General features: G+C 30.0%; 2 protein-coding genes across 2 annotated transcripts; both read left to right on the top strand.

Annotated features, from left to right (window-relative positions):
- The first annotated feature begins 888 nt into the window (after positions 1–888).
- On the top strand, positions 889–6539 carry LOC129980708 (uncharacterized). Its single transcript, XM_056091092.1, has 4 exons — positions 889–1018; positions 1228–1479; positions 1631–1732; positions 6291–6539. The coding sequence occupies exons 2-4, from the start codon at positions 1235–1237 to the stop codon at positions 6535–6537; spliced, it is 594 nt and encodes a 197-aa protein (XP_055947067.1). The 5' UTR covers positions 889–1018; positions 1228–1234; the 3' UTR covers positions 6538–6539.
- A 6892-nt stretch (positions 6540–13431) lies between these two features.
- On the top strand, positions 13432–24415 carry LOC129974476 (uncharacterized). The gene is made up of 3 exons (XM_056087559.1): positions 13432–13456; positions 22792–22926; positions 23870–24415. The coding sequence occupies exons 2-3, from the start codon at positions 22818–22820 to the stop codon at positions 24412–24414; spliced, it is 654 nt and encodes a 217-aa protein (XP_055943534.1). The 5' UTR covers positions 13432–13456; positions 22792–22817; the 3' UTR covers position 24415.
- The last annotated feature ends 1790 nt before the right edge of the window (positions 24416–26205 follow it).

The following is a 26205-nucleotide window of genomic DNA, read 5'->3' as shown; positions in this document are numbered from 1 at the left end:
GCATAATGATCTCGTTCACGTTAAACGAAAAGTCCGCGGGTTTAGCATGGGAATTTGGACAGAGATGTGTTAACTAAAGTGTCGTCTAACCGCAGTTCAAAATTTAGAATGTCTTTTCCAAAATATCTCTCATGTTATTTTAAAAAAAAAAATGAGCTAACTCTTTATACTCCGAAAAGTAATGATATGCATTATTATACACATATGAGTATAAGGATTCCTTTTAATGCTTAGAAATCTCAGAAATAGTTGTAGTTTCATTATAATTCCTAAAAATAAATGCGAAAGTTTTTGCTATTATATGACTTTTATAATAATCTTTATCCAACAATGATGCGAAAACGATGCAGTTAGACTGGACATAGGAGTGAAAAAGTATAATTAAATTAATTCAGCTGAATCCGAGAAAGACATTTTAATACTATGTGGTACTTTATATGTATGAAGCAATGCAGCATCATATCATTAAAATAATAAGTTGCATACAAACTTAATTTTCCCCCTAAAAAACTCCTCTCCCATCTTTCTTCTTCTTTTTTTTTTTTTTTTTTTTTTTTTTTTTTTTTTGACCAACTAATTGGATTAGAGCAAGTTACAAATTATTGTAGCTAAGATGAATTCTACTCATTACAAAGGAGCCAGAGACAGCATGTTCAAATGAGTTCCACCTGAAACAGAATAAAAAGATGCTTCACAGTTTTTCAGATATATTTTATTAATAAGAGTTAAAATTTAAATATTAGATTCGATAAGTTGATGAATCACCACACAGAAAATAAATAAATAAAAAAACTTTTTTAAGTAAAAAATGAAAATGCACTAGGATTTCAATGAAGTCTCTATATCCGCTAATTAGTCGGTTCATTGTGTAATCTCCTCTGAATCAATCAAAGCTTCCCATTTCTTTATTGATACTTTTTTTATCTACTAAGTTTTTATAATTGATTTATTATTATAGTGAGCGCGTTATTTTTAAAGAAGAGTGTTTTAACTATCACAGTAACTACAATTTCTCAAGGTGAAGTATAGAACACTTTTTTTTAAATATTAGCTTCAGAAATTTTCAGTACGATTAAAGTCCACGTTCTATCTTTTATTTATTTGTATAAATTTATTAATTTGATTATAAAACTTTCTGAATTGCATCTAATAAATATATAATAACAAGATCCTTTTATAGTTTTTCCTTTTTCGCTCATGATAAATATAGTTCTTTCAATGTTTTAGACATAGTATGGATTCCAGAAATACTTCATATCACCTAGGTAACAAGCGAAAGCCAAGAATTTTTGAAGATTTACCAAGTTCTCTTCAGCATACTACAGTTTCAAATTTTAATGTTGTGGACGCTGCTCCTCGACGTTCTAAGCAGTCATCAAGACGTGAAAAAGAAGAACCAAATGCACATAATTCGAATATCAACATTAATACTGAAGTACATCAGATTCTTCCACAATCTACTATCGCCATTTCGGAGTTGTAAGTCAAAAATTTTTACTAAAACATCGAACTAGCAGATGATTAGTAAAAAGAAATTTTGCGATAAGAATTTTCAAATAAATTAGTTTTTATTTAAAATATAATATCACACAATCTTTGTTGGCTAACCAAGACTTTCATATCATATTAGATTTTCTGCTCTTATGGATCCTCCTGAATTCCAATTAGAAAAACGAGCTGAACCAAACAGTCTGAGAGTACATTACTCTGCTGATAATAATGCTACTGAAAGGTAAGCGATCATTTTTATTAAAACAATTAAACAACAAATGAAATTAAAAAAGAAGATGAATGTTAAAAGACATGTTTTTCCCCTTTCTTCAGAAATTAAATATTTACTAGCTAAAATTATGACCAATGATCGATCAGTTTAGATAATCCATAATGTTTTTTACATTGCAGAATACTGCTTTTTACCACATTAAGGCTATAAGGTCTTGACTCATTTGAGAATTGTATTTCTAAACTAGGAATTTCAATTTTTCAAAATGAATAAGCTAGCATTCTTTTAACAATAATGTTTACTAATTTGATGCTTCTAAAATAAAGACATTCGATCGATATAGCTATTTATAATTTATTCTTGTTGTCAACAGACGAATATGAACAAAAATACAATAACCAAAAACGAGTTGAGATATTACACTATTTCAAAAGAAATAGTTTCAACGTTGTCATCAACAATGTTTTTCTGGATATATTAAATGACAGATGCCTTGACCTAAACTAAAAATTAAGATTTTGAAAAAAAAACTGAACATTGAGAAAAAACTTTTAAAATAATAATAATAATAATAAACTGAACTTTTAAACTGTTCTCGTATTTTAAAGATTTTTTTTTTACGCAACACATCAAGACTCTTGGATTTAGTGAACTATAAAATAGTCTGTGTATGTTACAATTTTATATTAATACTCAAACTTTTTTTCTTTTTACTTTTTTTTAATGTTCGACAATCTTTTATATTAATACTAAAACTCTTTTTCTTTTTATTTTTTTTTTAATGTTCGACAATCTGAAACTTTGATGATAATTGTTAGAGAAAACTCGTATAAAGATTGACTTTATTTCATAAAATGTTATTATTTGAATCTCATTTAAAAGAAAACTGCATACGCAGTGCAATACTTAGTGTACAATTAAACACCAGTGTTGTAAAATAGATACTTACTGCGCTTATTTTAGAATACACAAATAAGAGTCAAATTGGATTAGAAATCTGTATCAAAACTTCCTTGGTCTTGTAACGGATATTTTCTGAGTGTTTGGCACCTAACAAACGATTCTTAGCTCTAATTACTTCCAATGTATTGTTGTATTAAGTAATAAAATTTTTAGATTCAAAGATTTGCTAACTTTTAATAGTTTATTATCTTTGAAATGTCAATCATCTTTTATTCTCGTTATAATTATTTCAAATCGGTTTCTTTACTAAATTTTTTTATTGTCTTCAAAATAATATATAAACGTTTGCAATTGCTGTGAAATAATACTTCATAAAGGGGTATGGAAAAGAACTGTAATTATAAATAATACATAATTTAAAAGGTGTTCCACATGCCTGGCTATCATTGTAATTTTTTGTTTATAGTGATCTCCAAACATGTTTAATACTGAATTCTTTCGAGTTTTTAGGAGACATTTATTTTCAAATACTGAATTTTAAGTCAAATATAATCCGATTTTGATTGAAAAATCAAGATATATAAAAACAAGATATATATATAAGCAACGGGAAAATTTAGATATATAACTACATCCAATAAAATTGTACTAATTATAATCCTTATGAATTGTAAGGATTGTTATTATCTAGATGTATGAAATGTGGTATGCAGTTTTTACACCAAATGTTCAGAATTTTCTCCATTTTTAAACAAAATCCGTCGAGAGTAAGTCTGTTCGAATATAAGTTAACGCGATAACTACAAAACGAAGAGAGCTAGAGGGATAAAATTTGGTGCGTAGATTTAACATCTGTAGAGTAGACACTTATCAAATTTTGAGCCAAATCCGATGAGAGATTGGCTGTCTGTCGGTCTGTACTTTCAGAAACATGTAAACGCGTTAACACAAAAATGCAATTAGTTTAATATATTAAATTTGGTATGGGATTTTCTGACTACAAATTTTATTTATTTTAATAAATTTTTGTTTTAATCGATTGGGAAAAATGCATTCAAAACAGATTCGTTTTTGAATATTAACCACATGTCAAGACTTAATCGCCAAATAACTCGCCAAGGATGACACGATTGATACAGTAAAAAGGCTAAATGTTAATATTTCGTAAATATTGTACGCCATTGTCATACAAGGCGTTCTTTGGTATAACAGCTTTATTAGAAGGTATGCGAGAAAGTTTTAGCGAGACCACTCTCGCTGGTTTAAAATCGGTATTGGCCTGGGTGGCCTACTGGTAAGTTCTCGACTTTGGACTCTGAGGGCTCTCTTTGATTGTACATTTATTAATTTTTGTTTTGAAATTTTCAATTTCCGTCATAATTAATTTGATAAGATGATGGATAATGTGAATGGCCATCTTAAGATTTTTTCCTTTCTTTTTCTTTTTAAAAGATTTTCATGTACTGTTTCTTTTTCGGGGAAAATAATAATGTTATGACATTCTTACGTATAGATATATGCATAAAAGATATTTATAATGTTAGTAAATTGGTTTTAAATAAAGCTAAGATCAAAATGAGGAATTTTAAAAAACTGCTTAATTTGTTCATTTTTAATTCCAATTGTTCAATAATTCGAATATTTTTATACCCTCTTTTGTTTCGCGTCGTCTATAATTCAAATTTATCTCTAGGCTAGTTCGTAGTGAAAACCGAAAATTATTTTAATTTTCATTTTTTTCGGCAGTTAAATACATTTATGGCTTTTTTTTTCATGAAATTTTATTTTCTGTCACGTTATTCTTCAAGTTCACTCTATAACTCCATCCAAGCGATTCTGGTACATATTAAATCCGTCAGGGCTAAACGTCCCCCTTCCTGGTGTAGTGCGAAAGCTTGGAGAGAGGTTGTCGGTTCGGGTGTCGTCCTCGTCGCCTGACCGCGGCTGAAAATTTCAAGGTCCGTCCAAAAATAGTCATAGTATTGCTTTTAAACCTGACGTTAATGTAACTGAACTGGATTGGACCTTCGAGCCATTTTGTTTAATTATTCGCAAAAAAAATCTTTTTTTTTTAATCCATAAAAATTTATTCACTATTCATTAATAATGTGAGTATATTATTTACTAAAACTGCTATCCTCGTTTAGACAGCTCCGAATTGATCTAGTTACGTTGCATAAAAACATTACGTTGCTATTGAGGTAATCAACTGAGGTAATAGTGTCAAATCACGTTTTTGTAACATTCATAAAATTCGTATCGTCTATTTAATTTTGGAACCCACTTCGAGTATTGTCAGAGGAAATGCGTAAGAAAATATTCAGTTGATGATATGGGCAGTTCTGTCTTGAAGCTATTAAGAGGTTACATTACTTGATTCGATTAAAACATCAAGTAATTGTTGTTCCTACTTTAATGCTAAAATAAAATCATCTCTAATATATGCTCATAAGCTTTCAGAAATTTTAGTTTGGGAAAAATAAATTTAGACCTAAAATGCTCATTTTAAATTTTCTTCGAAATAACTACCAATTACTGCATCATTGTCCTCATTTATACAAATAAATGCTGTCTGTAAACCAATTCTTAACATTTTCTCCAGTGTCTTCGTTGCTGCATTTCTTTAAGAATTATTGTTCCAGAAGCAAGTTTCATCTGTGAAAATAATTATATAAGTCGAAATCAGGGGAATTGCCCCCAGTTTTGTTGAAACATCGGACCGGAATGTTTTGATAATTAATTTAGTGCTAAGAGAATCCTTTGAACCTGTATCTAATATTGATGGAGAACTTACGCCTTAGCCTCCTTCGCAATGCATTGGTCTAGCAAAGGTGACAGACGCCCGGGGCATGCTATAATTTTTTTGCCCCCAGTTGTCTTTAGTGATTTAGTAAATATGGATATGGATAGGGAGTGCAGCACGGCAATATTTTTCGCTCATTAATGTTTTGTCTCGATGTAGGCTATTAAAACTGACTCCCAGGGCATTTGCATTCCCAAGTCCCTACATTATTGCCGGAATATCCTGGTTGGTAGAGCGTTGGATTCGCGTCCCTTAGGTTGCGAGTTCGAACCCGCCGGCCGAAGATTCCCCGCGTGCTTGATGGCTGACGCGCGTATAAATCTGTCGTGGTCACAAAGTCCTCCATGTCGAGAGTAATACCACTGGGGGTACTGGATCAGGGGTGATCGTTCTCTGATTCAAGTCTAAATTACGATCTGTGGGTGATTAAATGAAATGCGTGAATGAAGTCCGCCCCGTAAAAAGGGATGTGAAGTGTGTGTAGCTAAGTCGTTCTCTTGGCCCGAGATGGCGCTACTATAAAAACAAGTGACGCTCCCCCTCCGGCTTAAAATCGCTGCCTTCGTAACAGCGGGCTTGTCCATGGCAAGTGCCATAAGAAACAACAACATTATTGCCTGAAGGGAAATTTTCAGTGTTACATTAATTAAATTAGATAAAAACTATTCTAATTAATCAGTAATGGTTTATTCTTCGCTTTTTCTCTGAGAAATGTTACAATTAATTCACATTTTCAAAAATATTTAACAATTTCAGAATTTTTTTTAGCATAGTATAACATAAGCGTTGTATATTATATTAAATAGGATAATTTCTTTTCAAAAAATTAAAAATGTAATCCTTTTTTTTTTTTTTTTTTAGTCAAAGCAGAAACAGAAAGTTTACAAAACTACAAATCGGTGTCCGAGCTATTCTTGGTCTGATGATTTTATTTATTATCATTTGTTGTATAGCTTATTTCGTAGAACCAAAATCTACGGCCTCCGTTTCGGTGACTCTTCTTTCTTTATTTTTAGCGCTTAGTTGCTTTGCGTTATATATTCTTCTAATTTTTTGTAAGATATGTACGCTTCCATGTACCAACGAAACAGCTGAATTTGACTTTTAGAACATTGCCATGATTATTTTTTAATGTTATGAATTGTACGTTTTATATATTATACTGTATATTGTTTAGTTCATACTTTTACTAATTTTTGAGTATGAATGTAATTTTTAAAAGCCAATAAAGATTTTGTTCTTATTAGTTTTTTTTCTCTTCTATACAAAAATGTCTATTTTGATGCATGACTTAATCTATGGGAAAAGAATGCAAAATATTAATTATCATTTTTACATTCTTAAGAATAATTTAGAATAAATATATATGGAACTTATCACTTTTTTATATATTTGTGAGCTGCTGTGCCAATTTATTGCATGAAATTTCATAAAACATAACATTTTCCTACTTTTTAATTAATAATCCTCAATCAATTAATATATAGTTATACGAGACATTGTTGTGTCTAAAATTTTCCCTCTAAAGATTAAAACTTTAATTAATTAAAATCGGCTTCTTTCTTCTTATCCTTTGACTTTTCTATATACAAATATTCAAATATCGTCTGCAAGTTAAAACATTGAATACATTTTGATTAATTTGAAATCAAGATTTAAAATTTTTTGGATTGTTTTCATTCTTTATTGAATTTGAAATTAACTTACATAAAACTATAATAAAACTCAATTTATCGGAAGATTCGAATTAACAGAACCGAATTTAAAAAGCCACAGTTTTCAAACAAAAAATATTTATTTTTCACGCAAATTAATTTTAATAATGAATACGTAATTAATAACTAGACAATCTTTTTATTCTTCAAAAAATTCAATATTTTTTATTAAAAATCTATATACAATAAAATTTCAAAATACACTCTAAATGGACATTTAAAATGTTCAATTTAAAAAATTAGAAACTTTATGTCGATATCTTGATTGAGTACATTGTAGCTACTGCAGCAAAAACATTGAATGATTTGAGAATTTGATATGATTTTTCGCTTGCGATCATTTAGGACACAAGGCAAGATTTGTTTAAAGAAAGAAAACAGTTGAGAGATAATGCTATTTACAAATCCCTAGAGGGAAGGGGGGGGGACTAGATTAACCGAGGAGTTCGAATTATTATAGTTTACTATATTTGTATTTTAAAATCACTAACAAAAATTTTTTCTTTTCAAAAATATGTTGCGAATTTCCTTTTTGAGTGGAAAAAGTTTAAGAAGCTAGGATTTTCCCAAAGATTTTCGTACCCGTGAGAAAATATACATCAGCTTAACAATCAGTTAAACTTGCATTCGAAATATTTCCTATTGGTTTCCAATAATAATGAAAAGACTGGTCTTTATTTGACCATTGTCCAGCAACCGAAGGGGGAGAAAGGTACAATTGTAGATATAAAATTAGAGTCGTCTTTTCCAAGTACAGGTGGTATACACCAACAATAGATAGTTATCCCAGACTGTCCCTTCTTCATACTCTGACTACAAAGCCTTTCTCTTTTTGTAAAATGGGTTCGTTATGTGTCCATCAACAATGTCACATGACAATTACAATGTTATACGTACACTCTAAATGTCATTTCTCCGCCAGCATTTTGATTTATAATAAGAAGATCCTCTTCAGAATCACAAAAGATTTTGTCTCTTGGGCATTCTTAAGGCCACTTTTGAAGTTTCAGAGGGGATTTCTTCAAAGCCTTTCTAGGAAGTGAAGCCATAAACTATGAGTACTCGCCTTGGAACTCACCCTCCGTTTGCAGGAAACTCTTTTTGTATCTGTCCTTGAAATGTAAAGGAAGAGTGATTAACTCAAATAGTAGAACGCACCAAGTAAACAAGGCTTAAGGTTACTTGAGCCGCAAAGGGAAAACATGTTCCATTCTTATTTAATTAATACATAAATTAATTATGAAAATGCACAGGAGCGAATACAAATTAGCATTTTAAAGGAAGGGGTTCATTCTCATATTCGTGCAGTATTCGTGGTTAATGAAGTTTTCTAAAAAAATTTGGAAGTCAATAAAAAGCACCCAATAGGTCGGAAATAACCATTATATATTGTGTGCAAAATTAAAGCCGATATTTTAGAACTTTAGTTCATTAATGTTGTAGGAAATAAAATAGTTTCTTAAAGCTCTCACGATTGTCAATCGTTGACGCTAAATTTATCTTTAGCTTTGATCATGTAATATTCCATGTATAATATACAGAATATATATATTCAATGATATAACATTCTATGTATAATATATAGAATACATGTATTATATGTTGAGTATATTACAACTTCTTCGATGATGCTTAACATTTAGTGTTCCTTTATAGACACGCCATTTTGACTCATCTGTATAGAATGTATTACACCTAGTTCCTAACAGTGACTTATAAGGCAACAAAAATTGTATATATAATTTTTTTTTTATCAAACTGTCGTCTGGCCAAATGCGATTAAACTTACCGCAATTTTTTTCCAGTCTATAGTGTCACTGGATTATATAATAATAAATTATATAATGTCATAATATATTATGTCAATATAATAGTGTCAATGGATTTTTAGGGGGTCATGACCCCACCCAATAGTGTCGGCTCCAGAAAGTACAGTGTAAGTCATATCACTGACTCTCCGATCCACCCGAAAGCACACGGATAAAGAAAACTGAATTACCGGACCGCCGCAACAGCAACATTGGTGGGAACTGTGATTGAGTTTTAAGGGCCATCACCGGCCACGGTACAACCCTTGCCGAAGGAAGAACGTCCTGTCATCGTCGGAAGGGGCCAGATCCCCCACCTATTTGTGTACCCATCAGAGTGGCGGGATCCAACTATCATATCGGAAGCATCTCATCCTCTTTTCCAGATGCACCCCCGTGGGGAGGGTAGAAAATACAGTGTAAAAATGCCAACGGAATAAGAGTTTTCCTGACATTTAGCATTTCTTAACTACAAAAAGCCTTACTCATATCAAGGGTGTACTCATATCATCATACTTGGTCCTCAATGCGAACTTTCAAAACTTTTACAAGATGAATTGCAGTAATTCTGAATCTGATATGAGATTCATTGTCTTTTATAAATGGAAACATGGAAACCGTTTCATATGCAAATTTTCGAATGTTTTCAAGGCTAACTAGTAAATATTTGTCAAATTCACGCATCCCAATTTTATTGATTTTTTTTTTTTTTCCAAATCTGAATCTGCATTTGGTTTACTACTTTTTCTGTATCTATAAAGGAGGGGAAAAAGGAAAGAAAATCCTCTTAAACATTTGTTCATGTCATATGTCTAAAAGTTCCTACGATTTTCACTTTGACACAGCTTTCTTCGAAATATTTCTCTGGTGTGGTGTAGAAGCTTGGAGAGGGGGGTGCCAGCTAAAGTATCGTCCTTGTCATTACGAGACCGATATATGCCGCGGTTCAAAATTACAAGGTACGTCCCAAAATAGCCCTAATGTTGATTTAAAACGGGGCGTTAATATAACTAAACTAAAACTTCGAAATGTTTACCTGTACCTTGAATATTTTAATTTGATAAAGTATGTAATTCATTGTTAATAAATTTTATATAACTAAGAACATTAAAAATTTGATCATTTAACATTTAAATAAAAAAAATTTGTTAATGTTTATTTAAATAAAAAACATTTGTTAATGTTTAAGTTCGAAATCCTTAGTGTAAAATATAAACTAAGATTCAAAGCAGTATAAATATTCCGGATTAATTATACGATGGTTACTGTGCATTCCATTGTGACCGCAATAACCCAGGTTCGGTCAAGACAAGAAAATTATTTTTCTCCATTTTGAAATCAGAAATTAATGTAATTAAAAAAGTTTTCTTTAATTAATGTTAATGAAATTTACAATTTAATGAACATTCAGCTTTCCCTATTTATTAAATTCATTGATTTGTTATCCAATATTTTCAACTAGCTTGTACAAGCAGTCCAATTTAAACAAATTCTCACCATTTTTCATTATTATTATTATTATTTTCTTTACTTATTAATTGATTTTTTTTCTTCATACGCTTCATTTTACTTAGAGTTTGTTTAATTAGCTTCCTGATATATGGAAACGTGGCAATGATATATTTTTAAAAATTCTATGTTCTTTTAAAATATTAAATATGTCAGTACATACTGAAAATATATAGATTGATCATGAAATAAAAGCGTTTTTCTCGAAAACTTACAGTAAACAGTAATTGCTTAAAAAGTAAATTTTTTCCAAAATGCTAAAGAAATTCTCTAACATTGCAAAATAGTATACTTGTTTTCTATTTCAATTTCATTTGACTGATTGTTTTATTTAATATTCATAAATTTTTTTAAAAGTCTTTATTATTTTTGATAGATAAAATTTTGCATTTGATTCAAGTATAACACAAGGATATTGTATAATACATTGTATTTTGTTCTTGGCTAAAATGTCGGTACCTTATATTATATTATTTGGAAATCAATGAATATTCAAACTGTCATTTTTTTGGTGAAGAATTTTTTACAACCATGCTGAGAATGGTTTTTAAAAAAAATTGGGAAAATTTCCTGAGCTAAGCTGGCAACAACAATTAGTAGAGTTAAGTCAAAGTATCGTTATAAGTCAATGAGAAAGTGCACAATATGTCACAGAATGCAATTGTGTATCACGTGCTATTTCCTCCCACGGTTCGCTGGTAAGATTTCAAAACCTATTCTGTTTGCCAAACCCTTTGACTTATCCAGTGACCTTAAAATTACTCCACTATGATTACTCTATTTCTGCATAACACAAAGTTTTATAAATATTTTTTATTCATTTTCTGCATTTTATATACTTTTGTATGGCTTTAAGTTATTTAACTCAAACAATCTCCAGAATCGTTACTCAAGATATTACTTTATAAGTTTCAATTTACTCAAAATTAAAATAATAATACAGAAATAATTTCAAGAATATTTTGTACGTTTTATAAAAACGAAGAAAAAATACACAGAAGAATTTTACAGAGATTATATTTTTTGATGATAATGAGAAATAATAAGTTAAAACCAATAAAAAATTTTTAACAATTTTATTCTTAACTTTTAAGGATTTTTAAAGCGCGACAGCGTTTTAAGTCAAAAAACTTTTGAGACTTTATTCTCATTCGAATAACATTTATCAACCCCCCCCCCCCCCACACACACACAAAAAAAAAAAACTGCAGACAAACTTTCTGCAAACTGCAGGACAAAGGTAGAATCAATTTTTCATCATCAAATTTTCTTTTAAAAAAAACAATATACCTTAAACAAAAACAATTACATTTTGAAGCAACCATAAACAATGATTTTATTGCCATCGCATGATTCCATATTTATTGCAAAATAAATTGTATTAGCAAATATTATGCAAATAAAATACAAACTATTTTAATATTATTGAAAAGTTTTGAAATTTTTAAGAAAATTAGAAAATATTATATCAGTCAGCAATAACTAAAAATTTATCGTTTGCATTTTAAGCATATTTAATGAATTTAATAAATTTACAATTATTTTTCTTTCAATTAAATGCAAGTAATAACCTTTTAGTACCTTAAATTCATAATTTATCTTTTGATTTTTCATTTATGTTGGGCTAAAAATTGTCTGAATTCTTAATTAATATTAGAACTAAAATCTTATCTGTTACGCGTTCGATTATTCCGATTATAACTATAAATTTGAATAAAAGCAAATGCATCATTTTTTTTAAAATTACACTAATATTTATGTATAAAATGCATGTCCTAAACGAACTGTAACTTAATCGCATGTCATTGGAGAACATATTTAATAGACTAATATTTCATTTTTGGTAATTAATTACTAGTTTGACATTTTTGGCAAAGTTTCTAGCAGTCAATTGCCATTACGAGGTTGATACAAGTACCCAGGTTTGCTGTAAAGCTCTAATGATTGTCTTTTTTAATTTCTCGTATACGAAGCACAGAGGAAGTATAGCAATCGCCAAAAAATTAGAACTCTAGATTTTGACGGATCTCCACGTATTAGAACCCCCCCCCCTTCGAAAAATATATTTTTAGAAAATATTCCGTCTGCCTATCTGTCTGTCACAAAGATAGCTCAAAAACACTTTGAGCTAAATGAATGAAATTTGGTATACGGTCTTCATATAAAACTTGTAGATTTCAGTAAAATTTTGAGCCAAATTCGTTCAGAGGAAGTCTGTCTGTCCAATTCTTCGAATATAACTTAACACGATAGCTACTAAACAAGGAGAGTTACTTAGATAAAATTAGGTTCATAGATTTAACATCTATAGTGTAGATGTCTTTCAAATTTTGAACCAAATCCAACAACGAGTTAAACGTCTGTCTGTCTTTACATTCAAAAACATGTAAACGCAATGTCTTAAATGTATTAAATTTGGCTTGTGATTTTATGGCAATAAGTGTAGCTCTGTGGAAATTACTTGTTTTAATCGGTAGAAAAAAAATTTAGTCTGAAGCACAAATTTGAATTTTGGATACTATTAACTGCATGCCAGGGACTGACGAAGCCTATGGCGTCTCAAAGGAAGCCTAATTCCCCCTCCCCCCCACCTTCCAAGAATGAGCTGATATGTGAACCAAATTTAATAACGTAAATTAGAATCCTTTGATGAAATGCGAAAAAACATATTTCCGATTCGTAGAATGACCATTGCAGCCAATTTAAGATCATGCGCCAAGAATGGCAGATGCGGAGTTGAAACTTTCCAGACAAACTTTGAGGGACTGTCATTATTCGTGGGGTGAAATCCACTACCCCACCTACTGACATATCCTTGCCCCCCACTATTGGTCAATATGATTTGGCGGAAAAAGTATTCACTTAGCAACCCTGTTTGGAGAAAAGATTTCGAGACGATCATGACGTCATCATTCTTCAGTTCTGTGGCCATTTTATTTATAAATTAGAAACACGTGGTAAAATCTAAAAAGTTTGCTGTTTTGTGTCTTTACAAGTAAGTTTTTGTAAACATTTTTTTTTTAATTTGTTTTCTAACATGTAAATATGAGGTTTATTCCTTGTTTTCTATGTATGTATTTTGTTTTATTTAATGAGTAAAGTCTTCCGTCACAAAATTTTACCCTTAAGAATTTGAACAATTTACCCTTTTTCTTAATGTTATTCTTTCATCTTTTTTACATGAACATATAGTAAAAAAGGAGTGATAAAAATATAAATATTTATTTAAACGTGCTTAAAAAAGAAGGCTTGGTTTTTAATCTTATGTAATTATTGGAAACTGATTTTTTTCTTAATTTTTTTTATTGAAAATATATAATTTAATTTTCTTGATTTATTAATGAAAATAGTTGGCTTGAATTTGCAGTGTAGTTTGAAAATGTTCTCATAATGCTGTATTTTCCTAAAAAATTTTTGTTTACTTAAAATTTTACTAAAATTAGCGTTTTTGATACATCAGAAGGTTAGAAAAATATTTTGTAAGATTAATCTGTTATTTTAGTATGAAATTACAGATTAAAATTGTATCTGAATAGCAAAGGTGGATTGAACTTGTAGAATGCCCTCGAACTATAAATCTTGAGGCCCTATGAAAGCATTACTTATATATACTTATATATAACGATTTGCCATTTATATTGTTTTTCAATAATATAATTGCGTATATTTTGATGATAATAGACATAGTAATTCGTTTTATAATTACTATATTTTGTTATTTTATAATGAGTTTAGTTAATTCATATGATTATTAAGATTTTGAAATTACATAAGTATTGTTTGACAATGGATTCTAAAACCCTCCGCCCTTTTGCGCATGCGTTAGGATGGGTTTAATTCCGTCAAAATAGGGGCGAGAGGAAAGATGAAAGGAGGAGACGTTTACATTTAACAATAAAATAAACTCGGATTACTCGAAGACTGAATTAAAATAATACAATCAGAAACGACACGATACTCACATACATGTGGAAAAAAATCTATTTGGGCGAAAATAAAGATCAAAGAATGACGAAGAATTCCGGAAATGCGCTCATCCTTCCGCGTATCTCCCCTTAATGAGATGGAATCGTCCAAAAGTGATCGTCTCAGGATACTGAAATGGACAGTACATTGTATTACCCAAACAGTTTCAAGATCTTATTCTCTGATAATATAAATGGCTTTTTCAAAGCTAACTTATTTTGGGCACAACTTTCAAATAAATAACTATAATTTACAATGAGGCTTAAAGTTAGAAGAGATGAATACTAAATTAAATTATATTGACTTAATTATTTGATTTAAAGGTAGATGCAAAAGTAGTATAAAATAAGAATGAAAAAATGAGAAATGCTATAATTAATATTCTTACCAAGTTAATCTATGCTTAATATTAAACAAACAGAAAAAAAAAAAAGAAACTGAATTTTTTTACAAATGAGATTCTCTTGCCAGATTTCGCAAAATGACTCGAAATCAAATATTTGTTATTTTAGTTTTATTAAAATTTATTACTTTTAACTGTTTGTGTGAAGTTAAGTTATTGCAACCAATATGATGAAAATAAAACGGATGAAACTTCATCTAATAAATCTCTGAATTCTCTAATAAATCTAAGCTCAAGTCGGAAACCGAAAATTTTCCGAACAAACGGAGATGTCATATCACGATTGACCAATCACCAACAGAGGCAATTTTCAATGCAGCATTTGTTGCCATTTGCAACAATGAAAAGAATAATGACCGCTGGAATGGAAGTCATTGAATGACTTTCAAGAAATGGCGGTATCGCAACAATTCACTCATAACAGCCGATGACACGATGATTCTTCTAATTAATCAAATAAGTCCTAAAAATTGATTGCTGTTAACCATACACGTGGCAAATCACAGTTGTTGAATGAATTCGGCTATGGCAACGAAATGCTATACCATTAAAATTATTTTAACAACTATAACTGTATCTCACATGTTTTTGTGTAATTTTAGCCATTTTCAAATTATTCTCGTTTAAATCGTGATCTTAACTACGTAAGCTGCATTTTTTTTTTTTTTTTTTTTTTTTTTGCGTTTTGTTATACGCTAGAGTTTCGACTAAAGTTTATTATATATATATATATATATATATATATATATATATATATATATATATATATATATATATATATATATATATATATATATATATATATATATATATATATATATATATATATATATATATATATATATATATATATATATATTACATTACAATCATTTGATATATGATATCAATCATATCGTTTTTCAATGTGGCACATTGAGACTTCATACAAATTCAGAATTGTCTATTGCTAATACATTTAAGCTTATTTATTATTTTGTTTTCGAAATGTTAATAGTTAAAAATATTTTCTATAACTTTTGTATAGTTCCTTTACTGTGAAATTATTAAAATATTATTTTATATTTTTGGGCTTCTTTTAAAATGCTCAAATCTCTGTTTTTAAATTAATAATAAAGGGAAATGCAGTTACAAGAACTTTCAGATATTTCAAACTGAAAACTCTATATTTCTGTTCTATCACATCCTCAATCACTTTTTTTTTTCGTAATAAAAGTAACTATGAGTAACTCACAGAAAAACTTGAGCATTTAGAAATGTTTTGAAATATTTCGAATATATCTTTCTTTTGTGACATCCTTTTTTTCTTCTGTTTATAAGTTTTTAAATGAATTCTTGTAGATTTTTTATGCAGAAAAATTTTTCCTGGCAATATGCCAAAAATATTTCAAATAAGTATTTGTCTGTTTTCTTTAACCCTTTCTAGGGCCGTTGTAAGTAGGCTTCCCACCAAATTTATCAATCTTTGTATGAAATTTTGTAGGTTGGCATAAATTCTGACAAATTTTTTTAGAAAGACAGAAATTTAGATGCTTCTGTTCTTTATCTCACACAAAGTGATGTGTCTTGATTTGTCCCTAATTATTAATTAATCAAATTAAATTTATCTAATAAGCTAAATGAATCCCTTTTCTTATTCTAATTTCAAGCCTAAAAATATTTTAACATAATATGACTAGAAAAAAAATGGGCCTTTAAAGGGTTAAATGAGTAGAGGATCATAGAAACTGAAAGTAATTCATATAGTTTTAAATTTTATAATGTAAAGCAAGGCATTTATAAAGATTTCTTAATTTTTAATGAAAAATTTAAAACAAATCATGGCCTTTTTTTTTTTGACAAAATAGGAAGGGTTGCGAAACAACCAGATATATCCGTTAAAATTTAATTTTATACATATTTATATTTCTTAGCCAGCATTTATCATTAGGGTAAAAGTTTTTAAAATCTTAAAAAGTGAGTAAAAATTTTAAGATTTGTAAATAAATTATTAGCATATTATTCCATCAAATTCGTAAACTATTACATACAATATTTTTTTTATCCTTTAAACGTCTTTTTTTTTTTTTTTTTTTTTTATTTCGAAGCTAATGCTGACATTCTATTTCATTATTTTCTTGAGACTAAATAATTGTTTTAAAAGATTATTTTGATTTAAAACAATTATGCGATTTTCTTTAATATGTAGTATTTATTGTAATTAAAAATTTACGGATAAAATTCCGACTTAATATTGCTAACAGTAAATATCACACACTTCAATTTGCTTTTAATTCATAAAATCTTATTATTTTTTTTGAAACTTAATATACTATTAATAGAATTTTTTTTTAATGAAAAACATGTCATGCGTTACAATCTTTTTATGAAACATTCAATACTCAGTATATTTTTATGTATATAAAAAAATATGTTTGAAACGTCTAGACAAAACTTATATTTCTCATCTGTAATACTTGGTTTTATTCTTAAAAAAATATATATATTATCATTATTTTAAAAATTATATACACACAATGATACATAAGGTGATAAAAATAATAAAAACGGAGAAAAATCTCTTTCTAGAATATTTATTTTATAATTTTTGAAACTGTAAATACTTAGTTTGTTTAAAGCAACACATAAGTCCCACGAGAAGACAAGTGGGTCGTTAGCGTGGGGCTCATGTGTGGCATATTCCGGTCCAATATTATATTTCAGAGGTCACCTCTATACATCGTAAAGACAGAGGGAACTGACCGCTAGTGGGGGGGGGGAGTTGAGTATAAAAGGAAGCGCCGTTAAGGGAAGGGGTGACTTCGAGTCATTGGCCCAGAAATAATGTCCAGCATCCTAGACCAAGCCGTGAGCCTTCACGAAGGTCAAATTCGGAGGTCACCTTTGTGCAAGCGATTGTGTGTGTCACTTCATATGAGCTAGAAGTCAGACTCCTACTCTCAGGGACCTTTCCCTTTGCCCCTGAAATTTCTTCAGCGATTACAAAAGTGCCATAAGTAACAACAACGAGATAAGATCGGTTCTGTGACAAAAACCATTTATCGAAGACCGGGCCAAGATGATGATGCTATCAACTGATCAATTTTAATAAATCCAGTTTTAATAGTAAACTGTACAGGATGCTCATAAAATCTTTCCTTGGATACAAAAATTACTACAAAAAAATCCATTGAATATAATATTGTAAATTTTTTTTATTATAGAATATTCGTGTTCTTAATTTTTTAATCCAGAGATAACACAATTAATGCAAAAATAATGATTTTACATTAGATTGTTATCAAAATGACGTCAGCTATATGTTCTTTCGATTTATGAATTTTAATCGGCTTTTACTACTCAATATCATATTTGGATTACATAAAAGACAGAGTATTTGCAACGCCAGCTAAAGATACATTCAAAATTAGAAATGCCGGTGCTATGTCTAATATAACAGCTAAAATGTTGGGCAAACTGTGGCGAGAATTGGAATAAAATCACGACTTTCTTCGAGCTACCAAGGCTGCTCACAATGAAATTTATTGATGTAGGTGGCTTTATTAAAAATTTTATAACCGCTTTTATATTATATCAAAACAACCATATACCGAATAGTTTTTTAAAGTGATTTTTTTTATAATCGGGGAGAAACTTCGTGACAACCTAGCATTTACTACTCAATATCATATTTGGATTACATAAAAGACAGAGTATTTGCAACGCCAGCTAAAGATACATTCAAAATTAGAAATGCCGGTGCTATGTCTAATATAACAGCTAAAATGTTGGGCAAACTGTGGCGAGAATTGGAATAAAATCACGGCTTTCTTCGAGCTACCAAGGCTGCTCACAATGGAATTTATTGATGTAGGTGGCTTTATTAAAAATTTTATATTATATCAAAACAACCATATACCGAATAGTTTTTAAAGTGATTTTTATCGGGGAGAAACTTCGTGACAACCTAGCATTTCTTTATATATATTATTGGAAGGGCCCATTTTTACTTTCTCGTGTACGTAGTGTAGAGAAAGTATAGCAACCGTGAAAACATTCGTAAACTCGAGTAATCGTCAAACTCGAGATTTTGAGAATCTCCACGTTTCAGACCTCACTGAGTTCGAAAAACACATTTTTGCAAAATGTCTGTCTGTCTGATAAAGATAACTCAAAAAAGCTTTGAGCTAGATGGATGAAATTTAGTATGCGGCTTTATACTGAATTAGCAGATTTCAGTAATATTTTGAGTAAAATCTCAAGTCCGGCTGTTCGAATATAAATTTACACGGTAATTACAAAACCAAGTGATCTTGATAGATAACATTCGATACACAGATTTAACATGTATAGTGTAGACATCTGTCAAATGTTGTGCCATATCTAAAGACAGGTTAACTGTCTGTCGGTCTGTATTTTCAAAAACATGCATGCGCGATTATTCAAAAAAGCAGTGATTTAAATGTATCAAATTTGAAATGAGATTTTGTTACTACAAGTGTAGTTTTGTACCACATTTTTTTGTTTTAATCGATTGGAAAAACGGGTTTAAAACATAAATTCATTTTTCATATGGTATTAACAACATATCAAGAATTAATCGCCAAATAATTCGGATGGATGATATGATAGGCTCAGTAAAAAAGCTAAATTCACTTCAAAAGTTAATATTTCGGAACTTACATGTAAGGCGCCAATATCATTTAAGGCGTTCCCTGGCATGACAAGTTTATTAGAAAGTAAAAGAGAAAGTCTTGGGAAGGACTCTCCGCTGGTTTATATTGTACCTAGTTAGATACATTTTTATTTTAATATAATCAATATTATTTCAGTATTATAAAAAGATAATGCAAAACTATCCTGGTATAGAGACATCTATCCTTGTCCTATTCATCAGGGAAAGACTTGGTGACTATTCTATAGAAAATACACCTAACTGCCTATAGAAAATGCACAGACTATAATCGATGTGTGTGTGTGTTTTCCTATCAAAAATTAAACAAATTTCTCTCATAAGTTAGCATCGAATGTTGCTATTCCATCTGTTATCATATGTAGTTTTTGCGATATCCGATGCTAGTTTCTTGATTGCTTGGTAGCTTGCAACATTCGGTGCTTCTTTCTTTAAAATTCATCCCACGACGTGCAAGAACCGCACTGTACTTTCTTTGGAAGATTGAGTTAATGTCATGAGTGTCAGGAAACAAATTTTTAGTAACATCTTCTTTTATTATTATTTTTTGCATCTCAAGCACCTTACTTTTGTCGCTTTAAATGTTTTTGTTATACCTCATGTATTTCCTTTGAAAATACATATGGAATATTTTCCAAAGGCGAAATTATAATTATCTGTATGCCTAAGAAACAAATAATATGTTGCAAACTTCTCATGGATCTTGTTGATTAAGAAAATCGCACGGAATAATAAATACATATGAACGCCATATAGAAAATAATAAGAAGCATCTGAGGTGTAATGGCAAAGTCATCAACTTACCCCTGTTATCTTGGCCCGACTGGGAACGTTATGAAACTGATTTTTTTTGGTAGGAGTAAGGTATAAATAGACAGTGATAATCAAAAGTGTGCTGTCTAAAGTAGTTACATATAGCAAAGATTAGTCATATACATTCTCTGCTAGTAAGCGATCTCTTACGTTTCAGACTTTGAAAATAACAACTGGTTACTCGAAATATAAGACGTCTGTGAATTTTTCATGTCTGACAGCGTAAACAGTGTATCCCCAATGTATTGATGTTTATGTTGCTTCGCGCGTCAACTTGCCCCAGTCTGCCTTACCAAGTTTTAGATTGCTACATTTTTAAGTTATCAAGTTTAATATTATTATACTATTTATAGTTTTTACTATGCTATACTATTTATAGTTTTTACTATACTATACTATTTATAGTTACGCTATTTACTATTTTAAGCGAATTGCGCAATGCCAAACAATTTTTTAATGCCTTCAAAGGAGAACAAAATTCTAAAAAGGTTAATAAACAATCCATTTTACAAAAAAAAAAAAAAAAAGTTTTGTTTTTTATTTTATAAGGTAGCTAAAAACTCATTTGAATTTGCAATATTATTTTTCACTTAATTGAATTTAGTCCCCACCAGTATTTCGACTTATAATTTTTCTTTCCAAGATACTTCACGAAAAATGTTTCAGCCATTAGACTAGATTTTGATTTTACCTTTCTTATTCTTCTAATGTTTTGTGACGTCAGTTTTGCTAGTCTTGCTAAATATGTTGTCAGCAATGCTCAGGTAAGATAATTTTTCCTATATATATATATATACACTCATGTCCAAAATTAAGGTCACAAACATAAAATCTGAGAAAAATGAAAAACTATTCATTGTGTTGCCACGAAATTTGGCACAAAGGTACATACAATGGAAGAAAGAAATAGACATATAACAACATGGAAAAGATTTTAATTGGGAATATCAAAACAGGGTATATCAAAAAGTGTTACATTATGAATCAGAGATAAAGTATTTATCTCGGGAAAAACCTGTCTAATATGGAGTGTGACCATCGTGCACTGCTATACAGGCTTCACAACGAGCTTTCATACTGTTTATGAGGGTGTCAATAAATGTTTGGGGCAACAGAGCCCATTCATCTAAAAGCTCGCCTTTTAATTCTTGGAGGGTATTAGGAGGGGGGGGGCTACACTGTGCAATGGCTCTTCCGAGAATCCCAAAGATGTTCAATAGGATTGTGATCCGGAGACCACGAGAGCCAGTCCATACATCGAATATCCCCTTCCTCAGGAAAATCATCAACGATCTGGGCTCTATGTGGACGCGCGTTATCGTCCATAAATATGAAGTCTCGACCAAAAGCACCCCGGAACAACCTCACATAGGCTTCAAGGATCTCATCTCTATAGAGATGTGCATTGACAGTACCCGCATCGAAGACGTGCAGTGGTGTACGACTGCCCAACATTATGCCACCCGAGACAAGGATTCCTTTGCCATCAAATCTGTCGATTTCTTTTACGTAGGAGGGATTATAGCGAGCTCCTCGCTCTCTCCAGATGAAGATTCGACGAGTGTCACGCTGTGTGGTAAATCTCGACTCATCACTGAAAGGAACACGCCCCCATTCTTGCTGTGCCCTAGACTGCTGTGTTAGAGACCACAAGAACCGGGCTTTTCTGTTGGATGCAGTCAAAGGGACGCACTCAACTGGTCGCCGGGCATAAAGGACCTTCTCTGCGAGACGTCTGTATATTGTTTGTCTGGAAATTCTTATTCCATACGCAGCAGCAAGGTCAAGAGCAAGTTGAGGAGCCGTTGTCAGCCTATGCCGTCGTGCACTTAATGCCAAATAGCGATCCTGTGCAGGCGTCTTTATTCTGTGATGGCCTTGGCCGGCATTCCTGGTTACAGTACCACTTGTTTGGAATTGATTCCACAACCTGGATACCACTTTCGGCGCCACTTATAATCATCGAGCCACCTCCGCTTGAGACTGCCCAGCTTCAAGCCTGCCAACGGCTCTCCTCTCAATGAATCGTCTAAACCATTATGAAAACTCATTCTCACTGGAAACATGTTAAATTTTTTGTTTTAATTCAATATTCACAAAATTGCAGACAAAAATCCCAGATGCCTAAACGGTCTGATTTCAGTAGTTCCTCAAAAACTAATGCTAAACAACATTTTTTCTCACAACAAAGGTTAATATCGTGTTGCCGGTCCTTCAGAATATATAAAATATAATTTGTTTAAATTTTACTGGTAGCCATTTAGAATTACTTTGAAAAACATTTTTGTGACCTTAATTTTGGACATGAGTGTATATTATATATATGTATATATATATTGTTCTACGTGTTTGTACAAAAAACTCAAAATAAGAAGAAATTAATTTTTAAGCCATTTTTACAATTTCTCTTTTATTTTTATTTATTTATTTTTTTATACGAAATTTGTTAAAATAATTGTTTTTTCCTTTCTTGTAGATTACTTCATTTCCTCTCGATTAAAAATGGAAGAAAGTAATAGAAATTCTATGGCATTCCCGAATATTCCTTGGCCTAGACCAATAAATGTGCAATCTTTTTTTTCATCATTGAATAATCCTTTGAATTCAAGTAGTAAGTATTTAATCTTTAAAGCTATGCTTTTAAAACCAATAAATAATATAACGTGAAACTCATGGAATTCAAATGGGCCTTAATACAAATAAAAGTATGAAAACCTTTATCTAAAAATAAATACAAGAAAAGTCGATCATTTTAAAATTAAAATTTACGTTAGGTACGTTCTTAATATTTAATATTTTTTATAGTTATAGATAAGAAGTAAGCACTAAATAATGTTAATAAATAAAGGTCATTTTAATTCGAGTGTACAAATAAGTTGTTTTAATAAACAATAATAAAAAATAAATAATAAAAGTTATTTTAATAAACTTTAAATATAGTATTTGTACGATAACGCTTTAAAATAGACTGTATAGTTCATATTTAACGTGTACAATTTTTTTTGTATTAAATACAATGCATAATTTGCCGAGTGAATTAAGGATCTTAAAAGATTGCAAAGAATATTAAGTTCTGATGGTTTTAACTGACACACAATATGGAAATAAAATTAGCGTTTTTAATTTTTAATTTAGCCCTCAAATGAATCAAATTGTATTCTCTAAGAGTAATAACGAAATTGTTTGTTGGAGTCTCTACAGGGAAGGCCAAGGAACCATTTTATAAATTAGGGTAATAAACATTTTGGAGGATTGCATGGGCAATTCGAAGCATTTTATTTTCCTTTTTTGAGGGGGAATTTAATCTAATATATAAAAATCTCGTGTCACGGCGTGTCATTTGTGTTAACATAACTAAAACTTAAGTTAGTATAACTAAACTAAAACATCTTTGCTTAGTAATATGCAAAAAGCTATATTTCTACAAGTGTATAATATAGTACACTTGATTTGAGTATTTTCTTATTTAAAACAAAATGTAATGCTTTAATGTAAATCAATAATCTTCCACTATGTGCATAGATGTTATAATAACAAATCTTTATCAATTTCAGGAGAGCAGAATCCAGTAAATGAAGAGAGGAACCCATTTTGTGCGCCATCAAGAGTGTTACAAATTGCGAATTTTGTTAGCGAATGCCTTGAACAGCATTCGTCAAGCAACAATCAAAACGAAAGTGATATGCCAACCAAGAAACAGAATGAAGGCGATTTGTCAACCAAGAAAAAAAACGAAGATGATCTATCAGCCAAGAAAGAAAACGAAGGCGATCCATCCGTCAAGAAACAGAATGAAGGTGATCGGTCAACCAAGAAGCAGTGCGAAGATGATCTATCAGTCAAGAAAGAAAACGAAGGTGATCCATCAGTCAAGAAAGAGAATGAAGATGATCTGCCAGCCAAGAAACAGGATGAAGTAGGCTCGCTTCCAACATCGAACCCGGAGGCAAGCTGTAGCACTGATCTAGGAAAAAAGACAGAAAATACATCAAAGAAACGAAGGAAAGGAAAAAGAAGACATAAAAAAAACAATAATCGTCTCGGAAACTCATCGATTTGTGATCAGAATGAAAAAGCGGTGCTTCAATCAAAGATTTAAGTCACTTGTTAACTCAATTTTGTTTGTGCGTAGATTCTTTTGATTGTCTAAAACAATCTTATTCCTTTTTTGATTTAAATTAATATGTTTGCTTAAATGACTAATATAAAAAGGCATATAAGTATATAATGTAAAATAAAATAATTCTTTTTTTTTTAATTCTTTTATGTTGTACTTTTTTGTATTTTTGTTCTTCAAATCTCCACAAGGAGTAAGGAAATTTTATTAAAATCGGTTTCTGTAATTTGTATTTCTACTTTTTATCGTAACCATAATTATACCAATTGCATTGTTCCTGATTAATTGATTTTGTTCGTAAATAGATTCTACCTAAAATAAAAGATTTTTCCTGTATTTAGCCTTTATTATAAATTCACCATCTTTTTCAACCAGCTGGTTCATTTTAAACGGTTTCTTAAGCAGAGAATTTTAAAACTTCAAATTTTAAAAAGAATGTAACACATTTTAGTTTAAGACCTGACACTTTTTGTTCTTTATGTAAAGCATTCTATTACATTTTCTGCCTTGTATCCTTAATCAAAAATGCAGGATATTTTATTTTGTTAAACTAAACGTCGTTCTTATATTTTGAATTTTTGTATAAACTAGATTGAAAAAAAATAAAAATAAAACACCTATGAAACCATAATAAACCAATTAAATAAATCCAAAAGGTTTTTAAAACATTGAAAAAATACGATTTTTAGGTTGAAAAGAGTGCAAATCCTTCTATTCATAAGCTTATAAAATGATTTATACAAAACATTGCAGATAATTTAAAAAATATATTACTAATTTCCGAATAAAGAAATAGGCAGTATTTTTATCCAATCATTAAATATTATAATTCGATGATTACAAAAAATATCTTTTTTTTTTTAATTATGGAACTTAGAAACAACTATAAGCTCTTTTTAAATGAACAGATTGCTTATTCTCTATTTCAGGATCTGCAAAACATCTTGAGAAATTAATGTACTAAATTTAAATTATAAATATGCTTGGATTTTAATTAATGGAGTTTTTCCTTAAGAAAATTCTACCAAAATTTAGGATTTGAGAAAATAGCATTTACAGATCTAAAATAGCATTAAAATGTCTATTAAACAAATATAAAAATGAATATAACTTCCCAAAGGTTAAACTTAGAAGAAAAATTCAAATAGTTTTATAGAAAAAGTTGTTCAGAATATTAGATTGCTAAATAGGTTAAAAAAAAAAAATCGTCAGTTTTTCAGAGTAGTCATTTACCTTAAAGATGACTCAGATTTTGAACTCATTTAAGATCGACATGCCTTCTTTTAACATATGGAAAAATCCTAAATTAACATTCCAGAATGGCATGAGTCTTCAACGTGTAATTAAACTACTTAATAATTATATTTTGAAAATATTAAAATAATGTACAGTAGACTCCCGATTATCCGCGCCTGCCACACAAAGTTTTTTTTTTTTTTTTTTGACTGATTTTTTTAAAAAGGTGCAGTTTTACAGTTATGCTTTTGTAATTACATAATACATTACAGTATTAAAACATTACATATGTATTCATTTTTCTGTGTATCCTTGACGCCTCTCGTAAATACAAAGTACTTTTCTGTTTTCATTATTTCATTTCAAAATGCATTTTAGGTTAGTTTTGAGTGATATACTAAAATATTAAGCGTTAGTTAAACATTTCCTACTGTTTATTTTACGTTTTATTGTACATAAAACGATTGTTCAAAGTTGGAATGATTGTTTTCTTGTTTGCTATACCCGTTTTTAGCTTTTTTCGGATAATCCGCGATT

The sequence above is a fragment of the Argiope bruennichi genome, chromosome 1 (assembly GCF_947563725.1).
Source record: "Argiope bruennichi chromosome 1, qqArgBrue1.1, whole genome shotgun sequence".
NCBI classification, from domain to species: domain Eukaryota; kingdom Metazoa; phylum Arthropoda; class Arachnida; order Araneae; family Araneidae; genus Argiope; species Argiope bruennichi.
Note: the sequence above shows the minus strand (reverse complement) of the source record. Positions and strands in the feature narration are given on the sequence as shown.

Coding starts and splice junctions, on each gene's coding strand:
- LOC129980708 (XM_056091092.1), top strand. CDS start 1,235: ATGGATTCCAGAAATACTTCATATCACCTAGGTAACAAGCGAAAGCCA. Junction 1,480..1,630: donor ACTATCGCCATTTCGGAGTT/GTAAGTCAAAAA, acceptor ATATCATATTAG/ATTTTCTGCTCTTATGGATC. Junction 1,733..6,290: donor GATAATAATGCTACTGAAAG/GTAAGCGATCAT, acceptor TTTTTTTTTTAG/TCAAAGCAGAAACAGAAAGT.
- LOC129974476 (XM_056087559.1), top strand. CDS start 22,818: ATGGAAGAAAGTAATAGAAATTCTATGGCATTCCCGAATATTCCTTGG. Junction 22,927..23,869: donor TAATCCTTTGAATTCAAGTA/GTAAGTATTTAA, acceptor TATCAATTTCAG/GAGAGCAGAATCCAGTAAAT.